The sequence below is a fragment of the Emericellopsis cladophorae genome, assembly GCF_022114955.1.
Source record: "Emericellopsis cladophorae strain MUM 19.33 chromosome Unknown NODE_14_length_400046_cov_116_985211, whole genome shotgun sequence".
Lineage (NCBI taxonomy): Eukaryota > Fungi > Ascomycota > Sordariomycetes > Hypocreales > Bionectriaceae > Emericellopsis > Emericellopsis cladophorae.
In genome coordinates, this window is record NW_026250939.1 from 1 (window position 1) to 23,502 (window position 23,502).

Sequence of the window (23,502 nt, forward strand, 5' to 3'; positions counted from 1 at the left end):
CCTCAGGGACAACCTCAGGGACAACCTCAGGGACAACCTCAGGGACAACCTCAGGGACAACCTCAGGGACAACCTCACAGCAAGCCCCAGGAGCTTGAATACACCACGGAAGTTGTGGACAGGTTCACTACATACTTTCCACAGCCAACAACATTGACCTACAATGGGAAGACCTACGCGGTTCCGTCCCCCACTACCCTTACTATCACAGACTGCCCTTGCACAATTGTCCGACCCGTGCCAACAGCCCCTGTCGTACCCATTGTCTACTACACCACCGAGATTGTCGACGCGGTCACGACATACTGTCCTCATCCTACAGTTATCACACAGGGAACACGGACGTATACTGTCACTCGGCCAACAACCTTGACAATTACAGACTGTCCATGCACGGTCACCAAGCCCTATACTACCATCACAGTCAGCAGGCCAACGCCTCCAAAGGCAGCCAGCACGCAATCGACTACGGCCACCAGGACAAAATCAAAGACCAGGACTAAGACAAGGACTAAGACTAAGGCAACCCCCACCACAGGCGGTACAAAGACCACAAGCAATGCCGAGACGACCACGGGTGCCGGAGCTACCACAGAAACCAAAACCACCGAGACCATGACAGGCATTAAAACTACCACTATCACTGAAGCTACGACTGGCACCGAAGCTACTACTAGCACGGACATGGAGTCTACGACTAGCACTAAAGCTACCACTGGCACTGAAGTTACTACTGGCACTGACATGGAGTCTACGACTAGCACTGAAGCGACCACTGGCACTGAAGCGACCACTAGTACTGAAGCGACCACTGGCACTGAAGCGACCACTAGTACTGAGGCGACCACTGGCACTGAAGTTACTACTGGCACTGACATGGAGTCTACGACTAGCACTGAAGCGACTACTAGCACTGAAGCGACTACTAGCACTGAAGCGACTACTAGCACTGAAGTGACTACTAGCACTGAGGCGACTACTAGCACTGAAGTGACTACTAGCACTGAAGCTACTACTTCCACCGAGACGGTCAAAACCACTGACACGTGGATTGAACCAACGGCAACAACTACGTGTACCGACGCGGAGGAGACAGACCATCCTGGCGGTCAAGGAAAGTGCCATGGCAACGGTCAGGGCCACGGTAACGGCCAGGGTCACGGTAACGGTCAGGGCCACGGTAACGGTCAGGGCCACGGTAACGGTCAGGGCCACGGTAACGGTCAGGGCCACGGTAACGGTCAGGGCCAAGGCAATGGTCAAGGCCAAGGCAACGGTCAGGGCCAAGGCAATGGTCAAGGCCAAGGTAACGGCCAGGGCCATGGTAACGGTCAGGGCCAAGGCAATGGTCAGGGCCATGGTAACGGTCAGGGCCAAGGCAACGGTCAAGGCAATGGTCAGGGCCATGGTAACGGTCAGGGCCAAGGCAATGGTCAAGGCCAAGGCAACGGTCAGGGCCAAGGCAACGGCCAGGGGCAGGGCAACGGTCAAGGCAATGGTCAGGGCCAAGGCAGTGGTCAGGGCCAGGGCAGTGGTCAGGGCCAAGGCAATGGTCAGGGCCATGGTAACGGTCAAGGCCAAGGCAACGGTCAGGGCCAAGGCAATGGTCAAGGCCAGGGCAACGGCCAGGGCCAAGGCAACGGTCAAGGTAACGGCCAGGGCCATGGTAACGGTCAGGGCCAAGGCAATGGTCAAGGCCAAGGCAACGGCCAGGGCCAAGGCAACGGCCAGGGCCAAGGCAACGGTCAAGGCAATGGTCAGGGTCAAGGCAACGGCCAGGGGCAGGGCAACGGTCAAGGCAATGGTCAGGGTCAAGGCAACGGCCAGGGGCAGGGCAACGGTCAAGGCAATGGTCAGGGTCAAGGCAACGGCTGAGGCTGATAGCCAAGACCGACGACCGAATTTACCCTTTTCCTCAAATTACCTCTTCATCTGCGGAGTATAGGTGAGCACTTACACCTGAGTAATCAAATGGGAGAAACTTCGATTCTGCAAGAGTATTCCTTTTCAACGTTTATGACCCATGAACAATTGATTGGCTGTCGTCCGCTCGAAACTATCTGGCAAGTCTGACCGAGGACGGCTTCTGTGAAAGAGAGATAGGATCATGGTAATGATTCAACTAGATGAAACGACTAAGTTCAGCAACCGATCGAATAGGTGACTGACTTCCAAAGACTCGACTTCCTATAGTAACGACTTTGTTACTTGGGCCGTCTGAGTGTGATCGCAATGTCTCAGCTGTTGACCAGACGGTGCCGCATTCTCCCCTCTATGGTGCTCGAGAGGGAGGAATGTTCAGAATCTCCAACCGCGACCATGTCATGGTCTGTATTGCCTTTGCATCAAGCGCAATCATGGTCTCTCGGCGCCTCCGTAATTGTTCTTTCTTCAGCCTTGATATCCCACATGACATTGAAAGTGGACGCTGTTCATGCCAATCAGGAGACGAAAGAACTGTGACCCATTAGCAATAAGGAGTCAACAGTGTGCACGTATTGAACATCAGTGAAGTATTGTGTGGCACCATAGTGTCGTAATCCCGTTTTATTCATTGCTGATGACCAACCCAGTATACTCATTGAGGCAACTCGGCAATCTTCTCATTAAAGACCGTTTCCGCGCGCTTCCAGACACCATCGGTATCCCTCTTGTCCAGGGTCAAAAGGCTGGGAAGCAGGAGCGAAGAGAACTCATCACTCGACTCGCGCGCCACCAAGGTTGGCAGGTGATCGATGGAGATGATCCTCAGCTCTGGGCCTTCGGGAATCTCCTTCGATGTGGGTACAGTTGGCTTGTCGAACGTTGACCACGTGGAGTAGATGGGAATGGGGTTGTTCTCGCTGTTGGGGTCGCAGCTGACGTCGCAGATGATGCGCAGGCGGCGATCGGCCTTGTTGAGGGTCTCGAATGTTACAAACGGTGGGATCTTGTGGGGGCCAAGGTACACGCAGTTGATGAAAATGTCCGATTCCACAATCTCCTGGAAGGGGCCTCCCTTCTTGGTCTCCTCCATGTCCCACTTCAGGATCGAGTCCTCGGGGATGCCCGCTGTGCGGAACATGTCAGTGGCTCCCTTGCCGCACCGTCCCAAGGCGCCAATGACAATGCCGCGAGGGTACTTGCCGCCGTTGGCCGCGACAGCAGGTTCCAAGTTCGCCTTGATCTGTTCAGCGAGGGCAGTAGCCGAGTCGTATGTTGGCACATGTCCCAGAGCCTCTCCAGGGTTGAGGATCTGGTGCGCCCAAGCGAGCAGTGCAATCGCGGTCCCGGCGTACCCTGCCCAGTAGCCGAAGGCGGCGACGCGGCGGCCGTTTTCTTCCGTGACTGGGATTTTGTGTCAGTTGACTGCTGGTAGGGGCGAACTATGGAGACTCACGGAACTCGAGGTCGTAAAGCTTGCCGCCGCCGCGAGCGAAGCGGGAGAGGTTAGCCTCCCATCCGTCCTGCTTCTTGAACGCGTGTTGAAATGAGATGCTGCAAGCTGTTAGAAGGAGATGGAGAGGTGGTGGTCTTGCCAAGTATTACTGTGCATGCTCCAATGGCCTGTCGTCCTCAGGGAGCTCCTTCAACCCCAGGATGACATCCTCCTTGGGTGCCTCACGCCATGATCCGGCGGGGACCAGCTCAGCGCCAACTTTCTCGTATTCCTCATCGTTGTAGATGCGGTCGGGGGATCGCTCGACGCGAACAATGTAGCCAGCATCGAGGAGGGCCTTGGCGGAGACAGGCGAGACTATGCGAAGGGTAAATTGGCGGTCAAGACAAGACGAGGAACGTGTGCTTACGCGACGTGCGGCGCTCAAAGGGCTTGGTGTCGACTCTGTGGTGGATGACGGTAGGCATGATGGGCGAATTGGTTATGTTCCGGCGTACAAAGATGGGCAACTGTGGAGGGCGAAGATTTGTCGTGTTGGTGCGCGCCGCGATCGGAATGCTGTGACTGATTTCACATGACGCAGGGTCCCTTGAGCTGTTGGTGGGGTTGCTAGTGAGGGGCACATTGTAGCACGTGACCTGTACAAACGAAACGAACGCTCCGGCAGGTACAGTAATTAGAACCGTAGAAGGCGTTTCGAGCGAATGCATGCTCTGATTGCGGGATGCGCGTGTCTAAGAGTAAGTTTAGATAACTTTGTGACTCAACGCAGGTGCACCACGATGTTGTCTTATCAAATTCTCAAGCTATTTCTACAAAGCGCAACGGTATATAAGTTACGTTTTCATCTTCGTACCGTAGCTGGTTTCGTAGTCTAGTTGGTCTTATGGCATCTCGTTAACACCGAGAAGGTCCCCGGTTCAAGCCCGGGCGAAATCATGTTTTTTGCACTTTTTGCCCTTTTCAAACCGGGTTTTGCCTTTCGTGCCGTTCCCCTGTCGGTATCGGTTGCCTTTTCTTTTAGTACGAGAATTTTTCTTGTCTCGGGGCGTATTCGTATCACATGATATTTAGTGTTGGCCCCTGAGCAGGTTTTTGCGACGCGTAGGAACCGTGATACACGAAAACAACGATCCTTAAATGTCCCCACGGCTGGTTTATAGTAACTGAGAGCTGCTTTATCAGGATATAGTGACTCGAAATCTTTGATTTGTCCGATTTACACTGCCAGAAGTACTAATTTGTGGAAAAGATTCACCAGTGTTGGTCGATGCTCAACTTACCCTATTCAAATCTGTCTTCAAGTGAGCGGGATCCATTCGCTCGACCGCACGCCATATGGTAGTCATTGATCTCTCCAGTTTAGGAGACTTGGAGTTTTCTTGAACTAGAATCTGGAAAAGAAGCAAAGGGGTGCAACCTCCCTTCACTTTTTACGGTACCACATCCTTGAAGGCCTGTTGGTCCTGATCTTCCGCTGTAATTGGAAAATGCCATACATGAGAGCTTCCGCCGTCGGCGGGCAGCCTGGAACATAAATATCGACAGGAAGAATACGATCGACACCTCTTAACACACTATAGCTATAGTGGTAGTAGCCTCCTCCATTGGCGCAAGATCCCATGCTTATGACCCATCGTGGCTCAGGCATCTGATCGTAGACCTGGCGAACGGCTGGCGCCATTTTGTTGGTCACTGTTCCTGCCACGATCATCACGTCCGCTTGACGAGGTGAGGCACGGAAGATAATGCCCAGCCTGTCTTGATCGTAGCGGGGCATGGATACGTGCATCATTTCGATACCACAGCAGGCCAGTGCGAATGTCAAAGGCCACATGGATCCGTTGCGGGACCAATTGGCCAGTTGATCGAAAGTTGTTCTTTGGTTCTCTGGGTCAGCATTGGCAAGTTGCAGTCTCGTGTAGACGGCTCTTACAAGGCATATTCGACGACGCTGCTTGGCTTGACGTCGGCAGTCAAAGCTGCTGGGTGGTTTCTTCGTCCACCCTTTTGTCCAGATGAAATGGGTTGACGCTGTTGTAGATACAGCGGTGGTGATAGGGTCGTTCGTATGGAAATCGTCTTCGCGAGGGAGTAGTTACTCCAAACCCTTCGCGGTACTCCTATCAGTGTAAGTCAACCGTCGCTCATCAAGTCCGTGTACTTACCCTGCGCAAGGCGGGCTCTGAACATCTTGGACTGAAAGATAGGGAGCCACAAAATGATCGAAATAGAGAAAAAGACGAGTAGATGGAAGAAGAACATAAGGTGTATCCTACTTGTAGAGGCGCAATGAGTATATGCCGGGAGTAAACCACATGCTGTGGTTGGGTAGAAGTTACACGGATACCTCGAAGGAAGGGCCTCCAGTCAGCAAGCTTAAAGCTGTAGAGCATCTGGAAACATTTCAAAACATTTTAGTTGAATTTTAAACATTTATCAACTCATTTCGAGGCCATTTAAACTATGTTTATCACAATAAAGCCTCATTGTTTGCCAATGAATCGAGGTGAGCAGAAGTACTTTTTTAACATCCGTGAGCTGAACCTCCACAAGCGCGGAAAATTAACACATCGCACTCACTTCGCCCTGCCAAACCATTGAATATCTTCCACATGGCCCACACTCCAGAAATGACATCAAATGCGGGCTTTGATTGTGTCACCTGCAAGCTGCCGAGGGCTCGTGAGAATGAGATTGACAACAAACAGTGTCCATTCTGCGCAAAGGTTTTCGGCCGAGCCGATGTTGCGCGTCGCCATGCCCTGAAGTGTCCTTCACGAGCAGGTCAGTCACTTCCGCAGATCAAACGCGGCCGACGACTGCGTGCATGCGACAGCTGCTGTCGGAGCAAGTCTTCTTGCGATTCCAAACTCCCCTGCGCCCGATGCTCTCAGCGCGGCAAGGCTTGTACGTATACCTCGCTTTGCACCGACCCAGCGCATCGAGACAAGACCAGGAGTGAACATGGCCACGAGGCCAACCGCACGACCAAGACGCAGTCGCGTCTGCCTTTTCTACTACTGAGCACCGACCCAAGCAAGGGCTCCGAAGGTGTGATGGCGGCAGTCGCTGCTGCAGAACCCCACGTGAAGCAAACCGACACGGACCTGGAGAATCTACAGGTGTCGGCTTGGAGCGCAGACACTATTGACCCGAGAATGCTCCACATGGATTTCTCATCCATACTCTTTGCAGACGATGACTTGATGCTCGGTTCATCTGGTCAAGGAGACAGAGTATGCACAACCGTTTCGCCCGCGCGAGTAGCCACAGTCGCGTATGAGCTCGAAAGCGTGCTTGCTTCCAAGCCACATCTAAAGGATGGATTCACACAAAGTCTTGACCATGGCTTCTTCACGACGACACATTTCCAACGGGCTGTCGATACATGCTCACGAAGAAGGCAGTGCTATCACACAACATTTATCCATTGGCCGACCTTCACCCCTGACAAGGCGCCCTTGCCGCTGTTGTTGGCATTAGTGCTTATAGGCACAGCTTACCTCACGGTTGGAGAGGACTTGGGAGGTTGGCCATCACCGTCCTTGAACCAGTCCCTCGTCGAGCTCTCGGAGAAATACACCTTTACAGAGCTCAAGCGGTATGCCACGCGAGCAGCTGACAGTCTCGACCATTTCCTTCCTGCCTGCCAGGCCGCAAACATGATCGTTTCACTACAATGTAGCATTGGCGACCCTAACACTCGCAAGCGCATGGCCTGCCAGCGACAGCCGGCAGTAGTGGACGCGGCGCGCGCCGCCGGCTTTGTGGGAGTGGCGCACAGCCTTTGTGGAGGCACAGAGTGGACCGATTTCCTCCATCGCGAGGCTTGTATCAGGCTTGTGACGAGCGTCTTTACAAACGACGCATTGCTGACTTGCTTCTTCAACCATCCTCCCTCCATGGCGATCGCTGAGCTCTCCGGATCGATGCCCAGCCCGAACGAAGTTTGGCAAGCAAAGTCGGAAGCCGAATTCTATACACACAGCCATCAGCTGGAAGGGTTACAAGGGCAAAAATCTTTCCGCGAGGCGATCAATGCGCTCATGAGCGAACAAGCAGCGTACGCGGAGGCAGGCTTGGAGAAGCTGAGCCTCAGTCAGCTTCACACCACTGTGCTGGGCTGCCAACATGTCGTTTTCAACTACAGAGCCTCTATGCTCCCAAAGTCAGGCTTGGCAACCGTTATGCGTGCCCTAGATCGTTGGGCCTTGCTCTGGGCTACCGCCTTGGACCGCATCGAACCGCATGACCGCAAATGGCTCGGGATCGCCAAGTATGCCCCCGAGATCGCCTTCATATCTCGAAAGGTGCTCGAGGCTATCTTGCGGGAGCAGGAGGGCGACTTGCGCTACCTCAGGCTTATCGCAAACTACGACAGTAGCGCATTTCATGAACTTATTTGCCATTTCGCAACAGAAGCGGAAGCCTCGGTGTAGACTGGCCTCGGTGTAGACTGGCCTCGGTGTAGACTGGCCTCGGTGTAGACTGGCCTCGGTGTAGACTGGCCCATCGCACGAACACTCTAATCCTAATATGAAAAACTGGTTGACGAGCCTCACAACTCAGAATGATACACAGTTGTCGACGTTGTCTTCTGGATTCCTTTTGGATACAGGCCCGACGCCATGCCGCTTTGATCGGGGTCTTCGCCGGTGGCGCCAGCTGCGGTCACGATTGTCGTAGCACCACCAGCCTTGCCCGTCAAGTCATACTCGTCCCTTATCCGCCCCAAGGCAATGGCCTCCTGACTGCTCGTCTCGTCTGCGAGGTCATCCGCCGGCCTGCTTCTGTTGCGCCCGCCGCTGGAGGACAGGGCCTGCCAATGTTTGGAACCTCGATTGGTGCCGTGGCCGTAGAAATGGCTCTGGCTGTTGGTTGGCTTTGTGCCTCGTCCGTAGATGCTGCCGAGGAAGGTCTTGAAGATGGGGCGCAACGTCGGCAGGCTGCCCGCGACGATGCCGACATTGGTCTCGGTCGCTGTCCAGATGGTGATGTCCCGCGAGTCCCACAGAAAGTCGCCCACCTTGCCATAGTTGACCACGTAGCCGACCTTGACGAGTGCGGCGGCGCAGGCAAACACGCCGAGGCCGAGGACAAACAAGAGAGTCATGCGTGTCCGTCGTTGTACGTTTAGGTTCCACAGCATGGGGGCAGGGATGATGACGGCAAAGAGCAGATCTGTGAGAATGTTGAGGGCAGCATTCGTGTAGGACAGGCCTTGGAGGGTCTGCATGGTCCAGCAGGTCGACCGGATGTTTGGGTTCCATAGGACACGAATGTCTGTGCACTGTAAGATGATGGTCTGCAGGCGAGGTGAGTCAAGAAACGCAAAACTGGCAAAGAAGGGACCCACGAAGAAGCAAGCAATGGTATAGAATAGCATAAAGCCCATGATGCCGCTGATGAGCCATGTGTAGAACTTGGTGGACGCGATCCGCAGGAGCGAGCAGCCAACGGCCAGTTTGACAAAGCAGATAGCAAACAGGTACACTGGCTGGCTGATAAAGTTGAGCTTCATCCCAGTCTCAAAATCGTCGGGTGGAATATCTCCACGATGTCGGCCAGCGCCATAGTGGACCGAGGCGACAGCCACGCCGCAGCCAGCCAGCGAAGTCAACATGGTGAGTGCCATCATAGCGTCCTGTCTCGGTCAGCGGCACAATCTTTGCCCTTCAACGTCCCGTGCACATACGTCCCATCCAAAGCTCCTGATCATGACCATGCGAACGTAGAACCGCGTCGCGACCGTGATCAGGGCCAGCGTCGTCACGGCAACGACAGCGCCCAAGATTCTACCACTCTCATCTTCGTCCGGGTTCGAGATGGCCGGGGGCAAACCCGGTGCAGGAGCTTGGCCGTCTGACATGTCAGGCGTTGTTGGCTGACCCACCGGTCAGGTTCAATGTTCATTAAATCTGGGTGTCGGGATGGCGAGAAAGAGCGCAGAAAAGAACTGGGGGTTCCGTTGTCTCATTTATTAGGAATCACTGGCGGCGCGCACATTTCTTAGGGTAAAATGTACGTATCATTGGAAAAAGGGGGGAAGCGGTTCATGACCAGGCGTGGCGCCTGAGCCAGACACACCACAATCCGACCGTGCCGTGTAGGTACCTGCAGTCTGCGGATACCGCTGCTGCAGGAGTATCCTCAAACGTGTTAGTGGTCCCGTGAATGTGAAGAGGTAGCTGGTCCATTGACTCTGTCATGGAGTCACGGGGAACGTGGCGCAAGCGGCCCAGCGGCCTTGCCCAAAGTACTGGCTTGGCAGACCTGCGTGCCGACAAATATCCAATGTCCGGCACGATGACACGTAGGTAGTTTATAGAATGGCGAGGCTGTTATCTCGGACAACAGCGGCCTGTTCGGGAAGGTATGGCATGATTTCCCTGTCTGGAAGCGAGTAAGGTAAGGTAAGTACGTACGGCAACGTATAGTCGACTGGGATATGAGCGGTGCGTGGACGCTAGAGCCGTTGCTCTGCCTCTGTCTGAAATGGTACGCTGCCACCGAGGCACTACCTCACCGGTGATACTACGTATTTTGATTTGAGCCTTGAGGACTTGGATGAGGAGTTGAGACGGGGTACGTACGGTTTACCCATCTCTTTTATCTCCGTGATGGCCAACATCAGCAAATGTACTGTAAGTAGATTTCAAATTGTGATCAATCTACGGAGCACGTACCGGCCGATGTACGTACGTATAGTGAGACACATGGTGGGAGATCTGAGACCTTGTTGACATCTCGCGTGGCATGATCCGTACAGAGGGTACGGAGACAGACTACAGTCATTGCTTTTGATGATGGCGCGGACACGTTCCTTGTCGATTTGGTCCATGCTCCTCGTTCACGGCTTATCTGAATCATCTCAGGCTTCTCAGCTGCTCAGCATGGCTGCATGAGCGGCCGCAACGTGGCTGAACCCCGACCGGTCCCGGCAGGAGGCACTTACTTGGCCTTTGGCTGCAGGAAGAAATCGCAACTCGACCAATGCTCGCTTCTAAATAAGTTTACGAGCGGCCGTGGTATGCATGCAGCATAGCGGCTCGCGATGGACTTGGCGCCAATGAATAAGACTCGAGGGTTCAGGGGCGTACTAATCAATTTTAGTTTGTTCACCTCTTTAGCCGGCCAAGCTAGTCAGTCCCGTGGGCGCATTACATTATATGCATATGCGCGCGCTTGTCCCTGGTCGGCCTCGGTCTCAGCTTAATCTTGGCGCGTCGTCCGACTCTGTCTATTACAACCACATGTCGGTAGTGTTGCGTCGGCGGGATGGATAAGCTATGTGGTACCACCAAACGGACATTGGCCCCCGTTGTGGTCCTGTGGGGGATCGGTTACGTGGGTACGACCATCAGCACCAGATTCCGGCGATACCTCCGCGTTCCGCGCTCGGCCAGCTGAAAGAGTAGTGGTGCGGACCGTGCGGTACGACTTGGTATAGTATGGAGTATTATCGCAGTCGAGGTTCAGCCGCGTGAGCTAGCACGCACGCGCATGAATCGATTATTGCCTCCTGCCGCAATGGGCGTCTTGGCCGAATTGTCGAAAACGTGTACGTACCGCCTCTTGATGCAGGCCCAAAGGTTCGTTCGCCCTCACGATGGATTGGGAAATAAATGACGATCGATGGACCGTTTCCTATAACTCGCAAGCCATTCGTCTCACCATTCATTTTTTATAGCTGCAACCTGACACACGGGACGACGCCATGAGGTTCGGATCGCTAGCGCTGCAACTCCTGCCAGCCGCCTCGGTGGTTCTGGCTGCACCCACTCCCGACACCACTCCCGACACCATCCAGACTGCCGTGGATGATATTGCGTCGCTCGCTGACCAGGCCTTCAAACAGGCCGAGACGGAAGCAGCTGACAATGAGATAAACAAACGCGGGGGGGAGAACACTTGCTCCTGGCGGAATGTCAGCGTTCGCAGGGAATGGTATAGAAACTCTCCACCCTGCATACCATGCCCCAACAGCAGAGGCTCACAGATCGTCATCGTCTAGGGGTAGTCTGTCCAAGACGCAGCGCAAGGCGTACACTGACGCGGTGCTCTGCCTCCAAGAGAAGCCTGCGCGCACGCCTGCCGAGGTGGCCCCCGGTGCGAAGACGCGCTTTGACGACTATGTCGCCACGCACATCAACCAAACGCTCCAGATACACTACACGGGCAACTTCCTCGTGTGGCATCGATACTACACGTGGCTGTACGAGCGTGCACTGCGGGACGAATGCGGCTACACAGGCTACCAGCCGGTGAGTAACCAGAACGAGAGGCAACCAGCGGAGGGTAGCGCAGCTGACCTTGCATAGTACTGGGACTGGGCCAAGTCGGCCATCATTGGCATGCACGACTCGCCCATCTTCGACGGCTCCGATAGCTCCATGTCGGGCGATGGCGAGTTCATCCCTGACCGCGAGGACATCATCCTCGGACAGGCGCAGGGTCTGCCTCCCGTCTACCTGCCGGTGGGCGAAGGTGGCGGCTGCGTCAAGTCGGGACCATTCAAAGACATGGTGGTGAATCTTGGTCCTGCTGCCCTCGACCTGCCCGGAGGCCTCGTCGACGCCAACCCAGAGGGACCTCTTGCTCACAATCCGCGTTGCCTGAAGCGCGACCTGTCGACCGAGGTCAACCGTCGCTATGCCAATGCCACGGCGGTGCTCGCCAACTTGATTCAGCCCACAAACGTCTACGACTTCCAGATGCAGATGCAGGGCGTCCCTGGATCTGGTAGCATTGGTATCCACGGTGGTCCTCACTATAGTCTGGGGGGCGATCCTGGACGCGATGTCTTCACGTCTCCCGGCGATCCCGCCTTCTACCTGCACCACGCCAACATTGACCGCATCTGGTGGATTTGGCAGATGTTGGACCCCCAGACCAGGATCCACAGCAGCGTAGCGATTGCGGGCACGAATACGTTCTTGAACCAGCCTCCGAGTGCTGACACGACTTTGGAGGATTATGTCGAGTACGGCTATGCGGATGGCCCGGCGCGTCAGATCAAGGATCTGATGAGCACCTTGGGTGGCCCTTTTTGCTACATTTATTTGTGAGGCTCGACGCAGACGTTGATACATGGCTTGGACGTGGTATCCATGCCAGCGAAATTAATAAAGACGTTGTGTCCCAGGGATGGTCGATGCGTGGTGACGCGATCGAGTTGATGTGCAAGGTCACGGTTTCTGGAGGAAAGGAGATCCCAATCAATGTGACAGTGATGTGAACGAAAGAGCCCACCATGCATGAATGTGTCACACTGTGTACTCGCACGTGACCACGCCCTGCCTGACTTTGAAGAGTGGATGTTGTCGCCCGCGGAGAATCCACGTTGCCTGACAACACATCCTTCATCAAATAGATCTGCCAAGTTTGCTTCTATTCTTGACCTGCAAATGGCTGATGGAAGACGTGGATAGATAGCAACGCTCCAACACGCATGGGCGTCATCAATGAGTAAGCCGCGATGGAAGCATGTGTACTACCTAACCTAAACACACCCCGGTGCCTTGGTAACATGAGCCTCGCCTCACCTCACCATAGCTATAAACACGCATCCAAAAGGAAGTGTGGTAGGTCGAACCTGGTGATAAAATCAAATTGTTTGTAGCAAGCACCACGCTTGCCATCTCGCGTGTTCGTTGATACACCCAGGTCTTGGCTACATCGACAATATGACCCCCGATGGACCAAACCCGGAGCTCATGCAAAAGAAGCCCAGGGTCAAGAAAAACATACCCGCTCTTCCTCTTGTCCTCATCCACGACGGAGGCGGTACGACAGCGGGGTTCTGGTCCCTCGGGAAACTTCAGCGCGATGTTTGGGTCATTCACAACCCCAACTTCTGGAGCGGCGCCTCCTGGAAGGGCGGCATGGACGAGATGGCCCTGCACTACCTTGGCTTGATACGAGCCAGGGGCATCTCCGGCCGCATTGTCCTGGGCGGATGGTCTTTGGGCGGCTTTCTGTCCCTGGCCATCGCGCGGATGATTGCTGCGCTGGGACAACAGGACGAGGGGAGTCTGGAGATTGCAGGGCTTCTGATGATCGACTCGCCGTACTTTGAGCCGTGGTACGAACAGTCACCCCCCGTCTCGCAACCTCTGTTGCCCGAAATGCTCCCCAAGGTAAAACAGACCTATGGAAAATGCGATGATCTCCTGCGCTCCTGGTCGTTGCCACCCTGGGGCCGCGACGCGATGGGAGGCGAGCCCATCGCACTGCATGCCGGTGGGAACAAGCACATCATTCCCCACCGAGCTGCTCTGCACAAGCCACTCGACGGTGACTGGGTGGTGAAAAAGACATCCGAAAAACCCGCGGCAGACTGTCCTCGAGCACGCATTGATATGGAGGACGGTAGGGCGGAATATGGTGTTGACAAGCTCTCCCCACCCATTGGTGTCCTCATACGGTGCGTGGGTCGGACGCCCGCGCTGAATCAAGGACACCATCCATGCCGCGTGGATTTGTATCGTGACTCCTTGACCCTGAGCTGGGCGCAGGGCTACGAGGACTATATCAAAGTCGTTGTGGACGCTACAAACACCCACTATACCATCTTTGACCGCAATAACCGATTCCAAGTAAGTCTTCTCAAACCATGAACTCGATATACAGTCTGACGGCCCGTAGATCAAGCACGTCACTTCGTTACTCAATGAAGCTCTGGATATCTTTGATCAGCGAGAACTGGGTCAAATTGATGTAAACTAGTTGAGCAGGGTGCGTTGGCAGATGGGCCGTCTAATGACAGATTTCTTTCAGTGTCTTGTAGCCGAGGACGAGAAAACACTGAAGACAAGCGGAGAGCAAGCAAGTAAATGAGACAAAGAAGCAGCACGTGACAAGCCTGGCTGGCAGACCTTGCCCTCACACAGTGTCATGGAAGCATTATCCCCCCGCAGTAGTTGCCGACCACATCATCAATCTTGTCCTTCAAACCGCTCCATCAACGACTCCCGGATATTGTCTGCCAGATCCATGAGTGAAGCACTCTGCACGATACTCATGACATTGGTTTCGACGGCAAACTTCTGCCGGTCCCAGTTCCTCAACTCCATCGCCACAAGAGAATCAACACCAATGTGCTCGGGCGACTGCTCTACCTTGATGCTGTCCTCGTCCTGGATCAGAAAATCGGTCAAGGCCTTGGCGACGGCCGCAGCAATTGTCTCGGTCGTCTTTTCCTCCTCGAGGATAGAGGGTCTCGACGCGGCGAGAGCCAGCAAGCTCGCAATGCCGTCTTGCTCGGTGGTCGCCTTGGCGGCCGCGTTGGCTTGACCGTTCAGATTGTGGTAGACGCCAGCACGAACGTCGGCCTTCCAGACGACCCTCGTGTTGGGTGCTGCGATCGGCGCACTGGTGCAGAAACCGAGGATGATTTGGCTTGGGTTCCAGTGCGCGCCGTGCACGTCGACCTGCGTGCGGGCATTTGACTTGGGCTTGGATCGCTGGATAGCCAGGTTCATGGCGTCGAGAAGCTCCGTCTCCTTGAGGATGCGCATTCCCGATCGCTTGAAATGATCCAGAATATCCCGATTCTTCCACACAAAGCCCACCTCGCCCATGACGCCAATGTCGATGACAGACGCCGCATGACCTTGGGCGTGTCTGTATTGCACAAAGGCGTCCAGGAACGTGTTGGCTGCAGCATAGTTGGCTTGACCCCATTGGCCGACGATGCCGCTGTAGGAGGACGCGAGGATGAAGAAGTCGAGCTGTTCACCCATCAGGCACTGATGGAGGTTCCAGGTCCCTTGCACCTTGGGTGCGACCGCCGTGGTCCAGTCGTCAAAGGACATCTCGGCGAGAGACATGTCCTAGTAAGAAAATTAGTACAGAGCATCCAGATCTGTGGTACAATTCTTACCCTCAGTACCATGGAGAGGTTCAAGACGCCGGCAATGGGCTTCGTTGCGCCCTGTATGGCCGCCTGGACGTCATCGAGCACACCGACGCTGCCCTGGGCCAATTGCACCTCGCAACCTTGGGACTCCAGATCTCTCTGGAAGTCCTTGATGTGCCCACCAGACTTTGCAGAGCGAGAGAGGAAGATGAGGTGCCGGGCACCCCGCTCAACCATCCATGTGGCAACGGCACGTCCCAGACCACCGAGCCCGCCTACCAACAGATAAGAGCGATCAGAGCGGAGAGACGTGCTTGAGATGAACTCGGTGGACTCGAGAGTGCTGGTGTCTTCGGGGAACTTGACGATAATCTTGCCAATGTGGCGTCCACCCTGCATGTAGCGAAACGCGTCTTGCACTTGAGAAGCCTCCCAGATCCTGGCGATGGCGCCTGGTTTGATCAGACCGTCCCTGATCCAGCCAACGCATCTTTCAAGCAGCCTATGAGATGTGGTTAGCACATGTGTCAGTCTGGGCTGATTTGGTCTTACTCGGCTGCCTTCTGCGGCCTGACCTGTGAGATCTGCCACAGATCGAGACCAACAAATGTTCGATTCTGCTCGAAGGACTCCATCGACAATTTCGCCCGGCGACGGAAGTCCCTCTTACCAATTTCAATCATGGTACCAAACTCGGCCACACAATCCCAGGACGCGTGCAAGAGGTCGCCCGAGAGAGAGTTGAGGACCACATCCACTCCCTTGCCCTTGGTGTGGTTCATAACATCACGCAGGAAGGACGCATCCCGTGAGTTGTAGATACGATCGCGCGAGATTCCACAGTTGGTCATGATGTATAGAATCTTCTCCTCGTTGGAGACTGTGCAGTAGATCTGTCACGGGCCACCGTTAGCCATCTCTCCATCCTTGTTGGAGCAAGTAATAACGTACCTCCGCGCCGAGCATTTGCGCAATCTGGATGGCGGCAAGCCCGACACCGCCGCAGGCCGAGTGAATGAGGACTGTCTGGCCGGGTTGCAGGTTGGCCCTGTCTGTCAAGGCCATGGCGGCTGTCGCGTAGACACATGGCAAGCCAGCACCTTGCTCAAAGGTCAGACTGTCATCGATCTTGACACACAGTGTTTCCGACAACGCCAGCTGGGTTGCAAAGCATCCACTAGACATGTAGATGACCGTGTCGCCCACATTGAGCTTCTCGGAGCCCTTACCCACGGCAGTGACAACACCACAGCCCTCGAGACCAATCTCGGAAGTGCTATTGTCCAGAACTCCAAGTGCAATCAGGACGTCCTAGAAAGGCCAATCAATCTCAGAGCACAACAAAAAAAGGGGACGCGGGGGATTCACTTACTCGGAAGTTCATACCTACGGCCTTTGTCTGGACAACAACTTGACCTTGCGAGGGGACTAGCGCTTCGCCTTCTTGCCAGCCCATGGTATGCAGCAAGCCTGGTGCTCGGAGGTCTAGCTTCTTCAACGGAGCCGTGGCTTTGGAACAAAAGTTGGACGCGGACGCTTCGTGCATCGTCTGCCAGTGTAGACGAGGAACCAGCGTCTCACCATCACAGATGGCGTACTCCCAGTCGGGGTCCATGGACTCCGCGTCGGGTTCTGTGGCCTGGACTTTGAGGAAAATCTGCGCAACGCAGTCGGTGGCCTGCTGTCTCTCCGTCTTGTCATCAATCTCGACGGTGTAGAAGTTAATGGAAAGCTCGTTTCGGGCCGTCCTTGCGAAACCTAAACTCATGGCCGTCCTGGGGTCCTGGCAAGACACTTGGACTGACCGCGTCACCCATACCAGCTTGGACTGTAGCGACTTGACAGCTTCGAGCACCTGATGGAATGACTGCTTGGAGAAATCGTGAAGAATAGGCTGCTGCAAGTCAAGGATGGACACAATATCCTGGCGCGGCAGGACATCGCCCAGGCGATGAGGGTGAACCGTCATCCCCTGTGCCTCCAAGCTTGCCTTTACTTCATGATAGTAGAAACCTTCATCGCAGCAAAGAAGCGTCACAGAAGCCGGTTTGGCCACTTTCAGGCAGGGCGAGGCCAGGATGCCGGCGCTCTGATGGTATGGAGCGATGCCATCCAGCACGAAGGCGTCGGGCTCGTTGAATCCGGCCGCCACGAGCTCCTTTGACCAACGGTCCCGGGAAACGTACGGCTCATCTGGTCGACTATCCTCTTCACCTAGCCACCAGCCGGGCAGGAAACCCATGACATAGTTGATGAATTTGGCGTCTGTAATCATTGTCAGTAGGAGTGACCTGATGCATCATCGGTACAGGGGGAGGAGTTCTCTCTTACCGGGGCACAATTCTTCCAAGAAGAGGCGTCCTCCAGGGCTGAGGAGCTGACGCAGATGCTTGAGGGATGTGTGCAGACTAGGCGTTGCATGAACCACGTTGGATCCAACAATGAGGTCAAAATTGCCCTCGGCCAAGCCTTGGCTGATGGGGTCCTGCGTGATATCAAACGAGGCGTATTCTATACCCTCCACATGTGCGAATCGCTCCTTGGCCGCCGTCATGAAGCCCAATGAAATGTCCGTGTACAGATAGCTGCTGTACATGCGCTCTCCGTAGGGGGACATGAGCGCCGCCAACACCTTGGATGTGGTGCCGCCTGTACCAGCTCCTACCTCCAGCACTCTCATGCGAGGGTTGGTATGCGCGAGCGTGCGGACGGCGTGCGTAAAGTCAAGCGCATCACCGACGGCATACAGCTCGCCCAAGACGTTGTCCTTGAGCAGGATGTGCAAGGGGTGAGCCTCTCCGGCAAAGATGGCTTTCGCGTCCATAAAGAGCCTGTGGATGGCGGTAGCGAAGACGGCATACTGGGACTGGGACACTTGTCCGACAATCATATTGATCCTCGCCAGTCTCGCTGCACTGTCGAGGTCGCAGAGTTGGCTCTCGGGCTTGAGGAAGGCTGCCTGTCCCTGTCGGTAACGGGCCACGTACTTCTGCATCCAGTCAAAGAACTTGACCAGGTGGCTTGGGGTGCTCTCGGAGACTTTGATGATGTCCAGGTGGTCCAAAGAGCACAAAAGCATGAGCTCCTCTACCAGTGGCCACTCGACAGGGCATGCCTCTCGCGGGAGCAATAGACGCTCCATGTTGACAAAGTCCTGATGCTGCTTCCAGTGCATCTGAGTGATCAAAGGAGCACTGTCATCCGCACCATCGTTGCTCGTCAAAGCCGACGCCTTGAAACCTTTGAGGGAGAGTATGGTGCGACCACTTTCCTTGGCAGAAAGATTGCCGACGAAAGAGCCACGCTCAGAGGATTTAATGAGGGCTCCAACCCTCACGTCTGCCTGCGTAGGCCTGACGATGAGCTCTCGAATAAATGTTGGAACGGCAATCGTGGTACAGTTGCGGGCTAGGCCACGATAGGCTGATACCGTGAAGAGCTGGAAGCACTGGTCGATGACAGCAGGGTGCAGTGAGTACTTGTCCCCTCTGTTGGCCTCCTTAGTCCCCACAGTAGCCAAGGCCTCGTCTGTCACGGTGGCAGACGTGAGGGCTTTCAGACCGCGGAAGAGACCAGTGTAGTTGAACCCGGCTCGGTTCAATAGAGCGTACCAGTCGTCCTCGTCCACCTTGCGCGGCAGAGCCTTTGGCCACTCGTCTGCTGACTCGAGAGCGACGGACTTGTCCACGGATGGCTTCACCTCGCCGGAGCAGTGCTTGGTCCACCTCGTGCCGTCATAAGACGTAACCGTGAAGCTGTAGGCGGTAGATTCGTCTGCCGAGTCCACAGTCATCGGCGTGAGCCTCGTGACGAGCTCGACGAGCTTGTCGTGGTCCAGTACCAGGCCAGCGCTGATGCTCATATTCTTGATGGTGTAAGTTGTCTCTTCATGCAGCTGGCGAATGGCTTCGCCAGCCATACAGACATAGCCTGCGCCAGGCATGACAATCTGTCCATCCACTCTGTGTCCCTCAAGCCACGACACGTCACTTAGGGAGAGCTTGTTTCGCCAGCATGTCTCGTTAATCACCTCTGTCACCCGCACGCCGAGAAGCTCGTGTGGTTTGTGCTGGCGGAACCTCCACTCACGGGCCACCCTTGACTCCGCCCAGTGAATGGCCTCCTGCTTCCATGGGTAGGTGGGCATATCGTGGACATGATGTCCTTGGCCGGGCGCCAGGGCTGCAAAGTCAACATCGAAGTTGTGTTGGAAAAGTCTTCCTGCCAGGTGAAGGATGCTCTCTTCGCAGCTGCGGTCACGCACAAGTGTCCCGAGATGGACGTCTGTTCGTCCTAAATCTCTGAGGATCTGGCCGATAGGGCCCTTGAGTGCCGGGTGAGGTCCAATCTCAATGAGAACAGTGTCGGACGGCTGCGATTTGAGAGCCTCTCTCAGCGCGCCGTTGAACAGGACGGGGCTCTCCATATTCTGGCGCCAGTACTTGGCTCCGAGACAACCATTCCCTTGCAGTCGTTGACCGGTGACTGAGGAATAGAATGGTATTTCAGGATCGACACTGGTGATGAAAGGTTGGATATGGTCCTCATACAGCGGACCGTACTCAAGCATGTGATCTAAAGAGGCCAAAAAGTCAGCCGGGCACGCTTCAATCGGAACGCTGAAGCAATCTGCACTTACGTGAGTGGAAGGCCTTCTCGACACGAAGCAAACGAGCCAGCACTCCCGGGTGAGTCTCCTTGACTTTTGCAACGACGTTCTCCACCTTGTCGCTGTCTCCAGAGATTGTAACACTGCTGGGACTGTTTTCGCAAGCAACAATCACACCCTCCTCAAGCAGTGCCCTTGTGTCCTCTGCACTCAAGCCGAGGGCAGCCATGGACCCGCGCTTGTCCGGCGTGTCACCGCCGCTGGTCGTGCCACGGAAAGTTGCGGCAGCCATGGCGGCCTCAGCAGTGATGGAGCCGCTGGCGTACGCAGCAGACATCTCCCCCGAAGAATGACCAAGGACTAGATCGGGTCTCAAGCCCCACGAGCTCAACACGTTGATCAGACCGATTTGCACGGCAATGGATAGCGGATGACCCAATTCGGCCTTCTGAACGCGGCTGTCGCCAGCGCCTTTGCGGAGCTCGGCTTGTCCACCATGTCAGCACATCTTGTCCAGCTCGTCTGCTCGTTTCATTCCTTGCTGTTGACTTACTCTCTATGGTCCATGCAGGTGGGCTGGGAAGGCCGGACAAGAAGCTATCGAGCCTTTTGATGGTGTCATGGAAGACTTGGTTGGTGTCAATCAGCTCTGCGCCCATCTCGGGCCACTGCGCGCCTTGGCCCGTGAAGACCCAGACTACTCGTGGCGAGGATGAGGAAGCGCCTAGCGTTGTTGATTCGGACACGGTAGAATCGCTAGCGATCAGGTAACCGCGATGGGCTTTGTGGTCCCTCCGGTTTGCCAAAGTATAGGCCACATCGCGCAAGACAACGTGTTTCTTCTTGAGATACTGGCAGTGCTGGCTGGTGCTCAGCGACAGAGCGGCATCTGTCTTGGCTGAGAGAAAAAGCAAGTGACGCTTTGGTCTAACAAGTTCACCGCACGGGGACGCTCCATACTCACTCCTAACCTCGGTTCCCGTGGGAAGATCGTCGACGGGGCTCTCGTCGGTAGATGGCGGCGTGATCTGCGTCTGGTTGTACGAGTGGTACTGCTTGATCGATTCAAGAATCACCTGTGCGCTAGGATTAGCAGGGATGTTTTCGCTAGGCGGAACATTGGCTACTTGCGTGGGCATTGACACCACCGATACCGAACGAGTTGACGCTGACCCTTTCTGCGCGGTCTCGAGGCCACTTTTCCGTGTCGACGGGGACTTGAAGATTGCACTCCTTCCAGGGAACTGTCACGTATGTTTAGTATGCGGCATCTTTTCGGAGCTGTCTTGGTCTAGAATCTTACTGTCGGGGTTTGGGGTGTCGAAGTGAATGTTGGGGGGGATTTGGCGATGCTCGAGGGCCAGGATCGCTTTGATCAAGCTGGTCAGTCCGGCTGCGCCCTCTCCATGGCCAACATTTGGCTTGACCTGGTTACAGAAAGTGTCAGCTCCCTGTGTCTTTCGTTTTTCTTTTCCCCGGGAATCGTTTCTTACCGAGGTAATGAACATGCCCTGTTCGCCAAAGCACTTGCCCACCGCAGACGTTTCAAGGGGGTCCCCGACTACAGTGCCCGTACCGTGACACTCGACGAAAGCAGTCTTGGACAGATCAGAAATGCCAGCTTTCCGATACGTCTGGCGAATGAGCTTTTCTTGCGCAACAGGACTCGGTATCAACATTCCCTGCGTCCTGCCGTCCGTGTTGACGGCTGTGCCACGGATCACGGCGCGGATATTGTCACCGTCCTCCAAAGCCTGGCTCAGCTTCTTGATATAAATGGCATTGACAGCCTCGCCTCTCCCGTAGCCATCCGCGGAGGCATCGAAGCTCCGGCTGATGCCCCTTGGCGAGAGAACACCCTGGTCACTAAGGGCCAGGGCCATAGTTGGGGAGAAGATGAGGCTGGTGCCACAGATCAGGGCATTTTCGCACTCGCCGTTGCGAATCGCTTGACAGGCTAGATCCAGACCGACCAGAGAGGATGAGCAGGCGGTCTTTATTGTCATACTGTGTTCATGCATTAGCTTCAGCTCCCGGGGCATCCAAACGGACGTCGATTGATCTGTCATACCTGGGGCCGCGTAAATCGTATTCGTACGATATTCTGTTGGCCAGCACAAAGTCTCCATAGCCAGTAGCTCGATATCCGCCTCTATGTTGTGTCTCTTTGGCGTTGAGATCCTGCCAATCTTCGGCGAACACACCGACGTAGCAGCCCGTGTTTCCTCCACGCCAGTTGGTCGCGCCAGCGTCCTCCATGCACTCGTATGTCACCTCGAGCAGTTGTCGTTGCTGTGGGTCAAGGCGCTCTAGCTCTGTCTTGGATAGGGAGAAGAAGGATGTATCGAACTGCTGAATGTCCACGTCGTCCAGATAGTAGCCTTGTCGCATGCGAAGCGTGCCAGTTGCTCCATCGGGGTCGTGGAATGCGTCAATGTTGAACCTGTCTTTCGGAACGGCACAAAGTCCACTCTTCTTCTCGGTGAGAAGTTCCCAGAAGTCGGTGCCGTTTCTGACCTTTCCGGGTAGCCGCATGGCCATGCCAACAACCGCCATGGGCTCTGATGATGAGGATAAAGTCTCATAGTTCTCTGCGGACGTGAATGAAGTAGCATCAGTTTCGGACACTAGTTTTACAGAGGATTGATGGCTGGCGTCTGGTGGCAGGCTCGCCTCCACACGATGGCTGTCTCCGAGGTGGGCCATGGTGAAGTTTGGGCTGCAGTTACACTGTCCGAAATCCAACGAATGGAGTTTTGGGAAATGAACAGAAGCCTTCAGAACAATTCAAGTTCCGACAAAAGACAACTGAAATCGACTTTCATGTACAGATGTCGGTTCATAGCCTCATTGAAGAGGCTCGGGTGGCTAGAGTCTAGTCTTGGTAATGGTCTTCAAGCTCTCAAGGACTAATGACAACCGCCCGGGACCCGGCTTCCCTAGTCTAGTAGAGACACTAAGTACATGGACGATAGAAAACGCAGAGGCTCGTCAAACTCAGCATCTTCAGGCGCCTATCCACGGCCAGCCAGCAAGAGTATCAATGCGTCCACGTCATGAGTCTGGAAGACTCTAGTCACTATCGGCTTCCTACTAATAATGTCTTGATTGTTATGGCTGGTTCAAAAGTTGATCGGCTGTATGTATGAGATCCTTCTCAAGATACACATTTTTTGTGTGGTATGAATACCTTGGTAGACAGTCAATGAGTCGATGACATTGTTGCGCTGCAAAGCCACACAGTATCGATTACACTGTGTCAAATGGGCACTCATTTTGGTATTCCTCGATGCTAAATCTGGAGTGCCCGAATGGGCTGGACATGACAAGCCGAACACAATGCATGATGAGTGTACGTCTTTGCGTACTGGGGCCTGTTTCATGGCTGCAAGAATCTCACCTCATCCGTGGAGGTTGAGTCAGGGGCTTACTGTACGCAATATCGGCATATCATTGGCTGTCATGAAGTACTTCAGGGGTTCCGTCTCCACAGTAAGTAAACATGACTACATGTAGCACAGATGGGGAATGACATTTCAACGTTTCTTTGACACACGCGCACACCCCAGTCGATGGGCAACCCACATTGTACTCGCTTCTTCTTCCACTGCCGTATAGTCACTGGCGCTAGGGGCGTGGGTCATGGTCGAC

General features: G+C 54.8%; 6 protein-coding genes across 6 annotated transcripts; 3 read left to right on the forward strand and 3 right to left on the reverse strand.

The window, feature by feature from the left end:
- Window positions 1-1,079: 1,079 nt before the first annotated feature.
- On the reverse strand, window positions 1,080-3,846 carry J7T54_008327 (uncharacterized protein; the record flags this gene model as incomplete). Its single annotated transcript, XM_051505353.1, has 5 exons — window positions 1,080-1,877; window positions 2,638-3,327; window positions 3,380-3,477; window positions 3,529-3,736; window positions 3,789-3,846. Coding segments are annotated over 5 exons (1,852 nt in total), but the record flags the coding sequence as incomplete, so codon positions are not given.
- Window positions 3,847-6,266: 2,420 nt separating this feature from the next.
- J7T54_008328 (uncharacterized protein) lies at window positions 6,267-7,821 on the forward strand (the record flags this gene model as incomplete). The annotated part of the gene is made up of 3 exons (XM_051505354.1): window positions 6,267-6,289; window positions 6,339-6,618; window positions 6,937-7,821. The coding sequence occupies 3 exons, from the start codon at window positions 6,267-6,269 to the stop codon at window positions 7,819-7,821; spliced, it is 1,188 nt and encodes a 395-aa protein (XP_051363098.1).
- Window positions 7,822-7,940: 119 nt separating this feature from the next.
- Window positions 7,941-9,251, reverse strand: J7T54_008329 (uncharacterized protein; the record flags this gene model as incomplete). The annotated part of the gene is made up of 2 exons (XM_051505355.1): window positions 7,941-9,026; window positions 9,078-9,251. The coding sequence occupies 2 exons, from the start codon at window positions 9,249-9,251 to the stop codon at window positions 7,941-7,943; spliced, it is 1,260 nt and encodes a 419-aa protein (XP_051363099.1).
- A 1,848-nt stretch (window positions 9,252-11,099) lies between these two features.
- On the forward strand, window positions 11,100-12,450 carry J7T54_008330 (uncharacterized protein; the record flags this gene model as incomplete). The annotated part of the gene is made up of 3 exons (XM_051505356.1): window positions 11,100-11,329; window positions 11,397-11,646; window positions 11,704-12,450. 3 exons carry the CDS (start codon window positions 11,100-11,102, stop codon window positions 12,448-12,450), a joined length of 1,227 nt encoding a protein of 408 aa, XP_051363100.1.
- Window positions 12,451-13,068: 618 nt separating this feature from the next.
- On the forward strand, window positions 13,069-14,110 carry J7T54_008331 (alpha/beta-hydrolase; the record flags this gene model as incomplete). The annotated part of the gene is made up of 2 exons (XM_051505358.1): window positions 13,069-13,980; window positions 14,030-14,110. 2 exons carry the CDS (start codon window positions 13,069-13,071, stop codon window positions 14,108-14,110), a joined length of 993 nt encoding a protein of 330 aa, XP_051363101.1.
- Window positions 14,111-14,319: 209 nt separating this feature from the next.
- On the reverse strand, window positions 14,320-22,557 carry J7T54_008332 (polyketide synthase; the record flags this gene model as incomplete). Its single annotated transcript, XM_051505359.1, has 13 exons — window positions 14,320-15,216; window positions 15,267-15,744; window positions 15,795-16,135; window positions 16,194-16,553; window positions 16,615-17,507; window positions 17,574-19,817; window positions 19,882-20,337; window positions 20,405-20,749; window positions 20,816-20,927; window positions 21,025-21,095; window positions 21,155-21,278; window positions 21,345-21,858; window positions 21,923-22,557. 13 exons carry the CDS (start codon window positions 22,555-22,557, stop codon window positions 14,320-14,322), a joined length of 7,470 nt encoding a protein of 2,489 aa, XP_051363102.1.
- Between the last annotated feature and the right edge of the window lie 945 nt (window positions 22,558-23,502).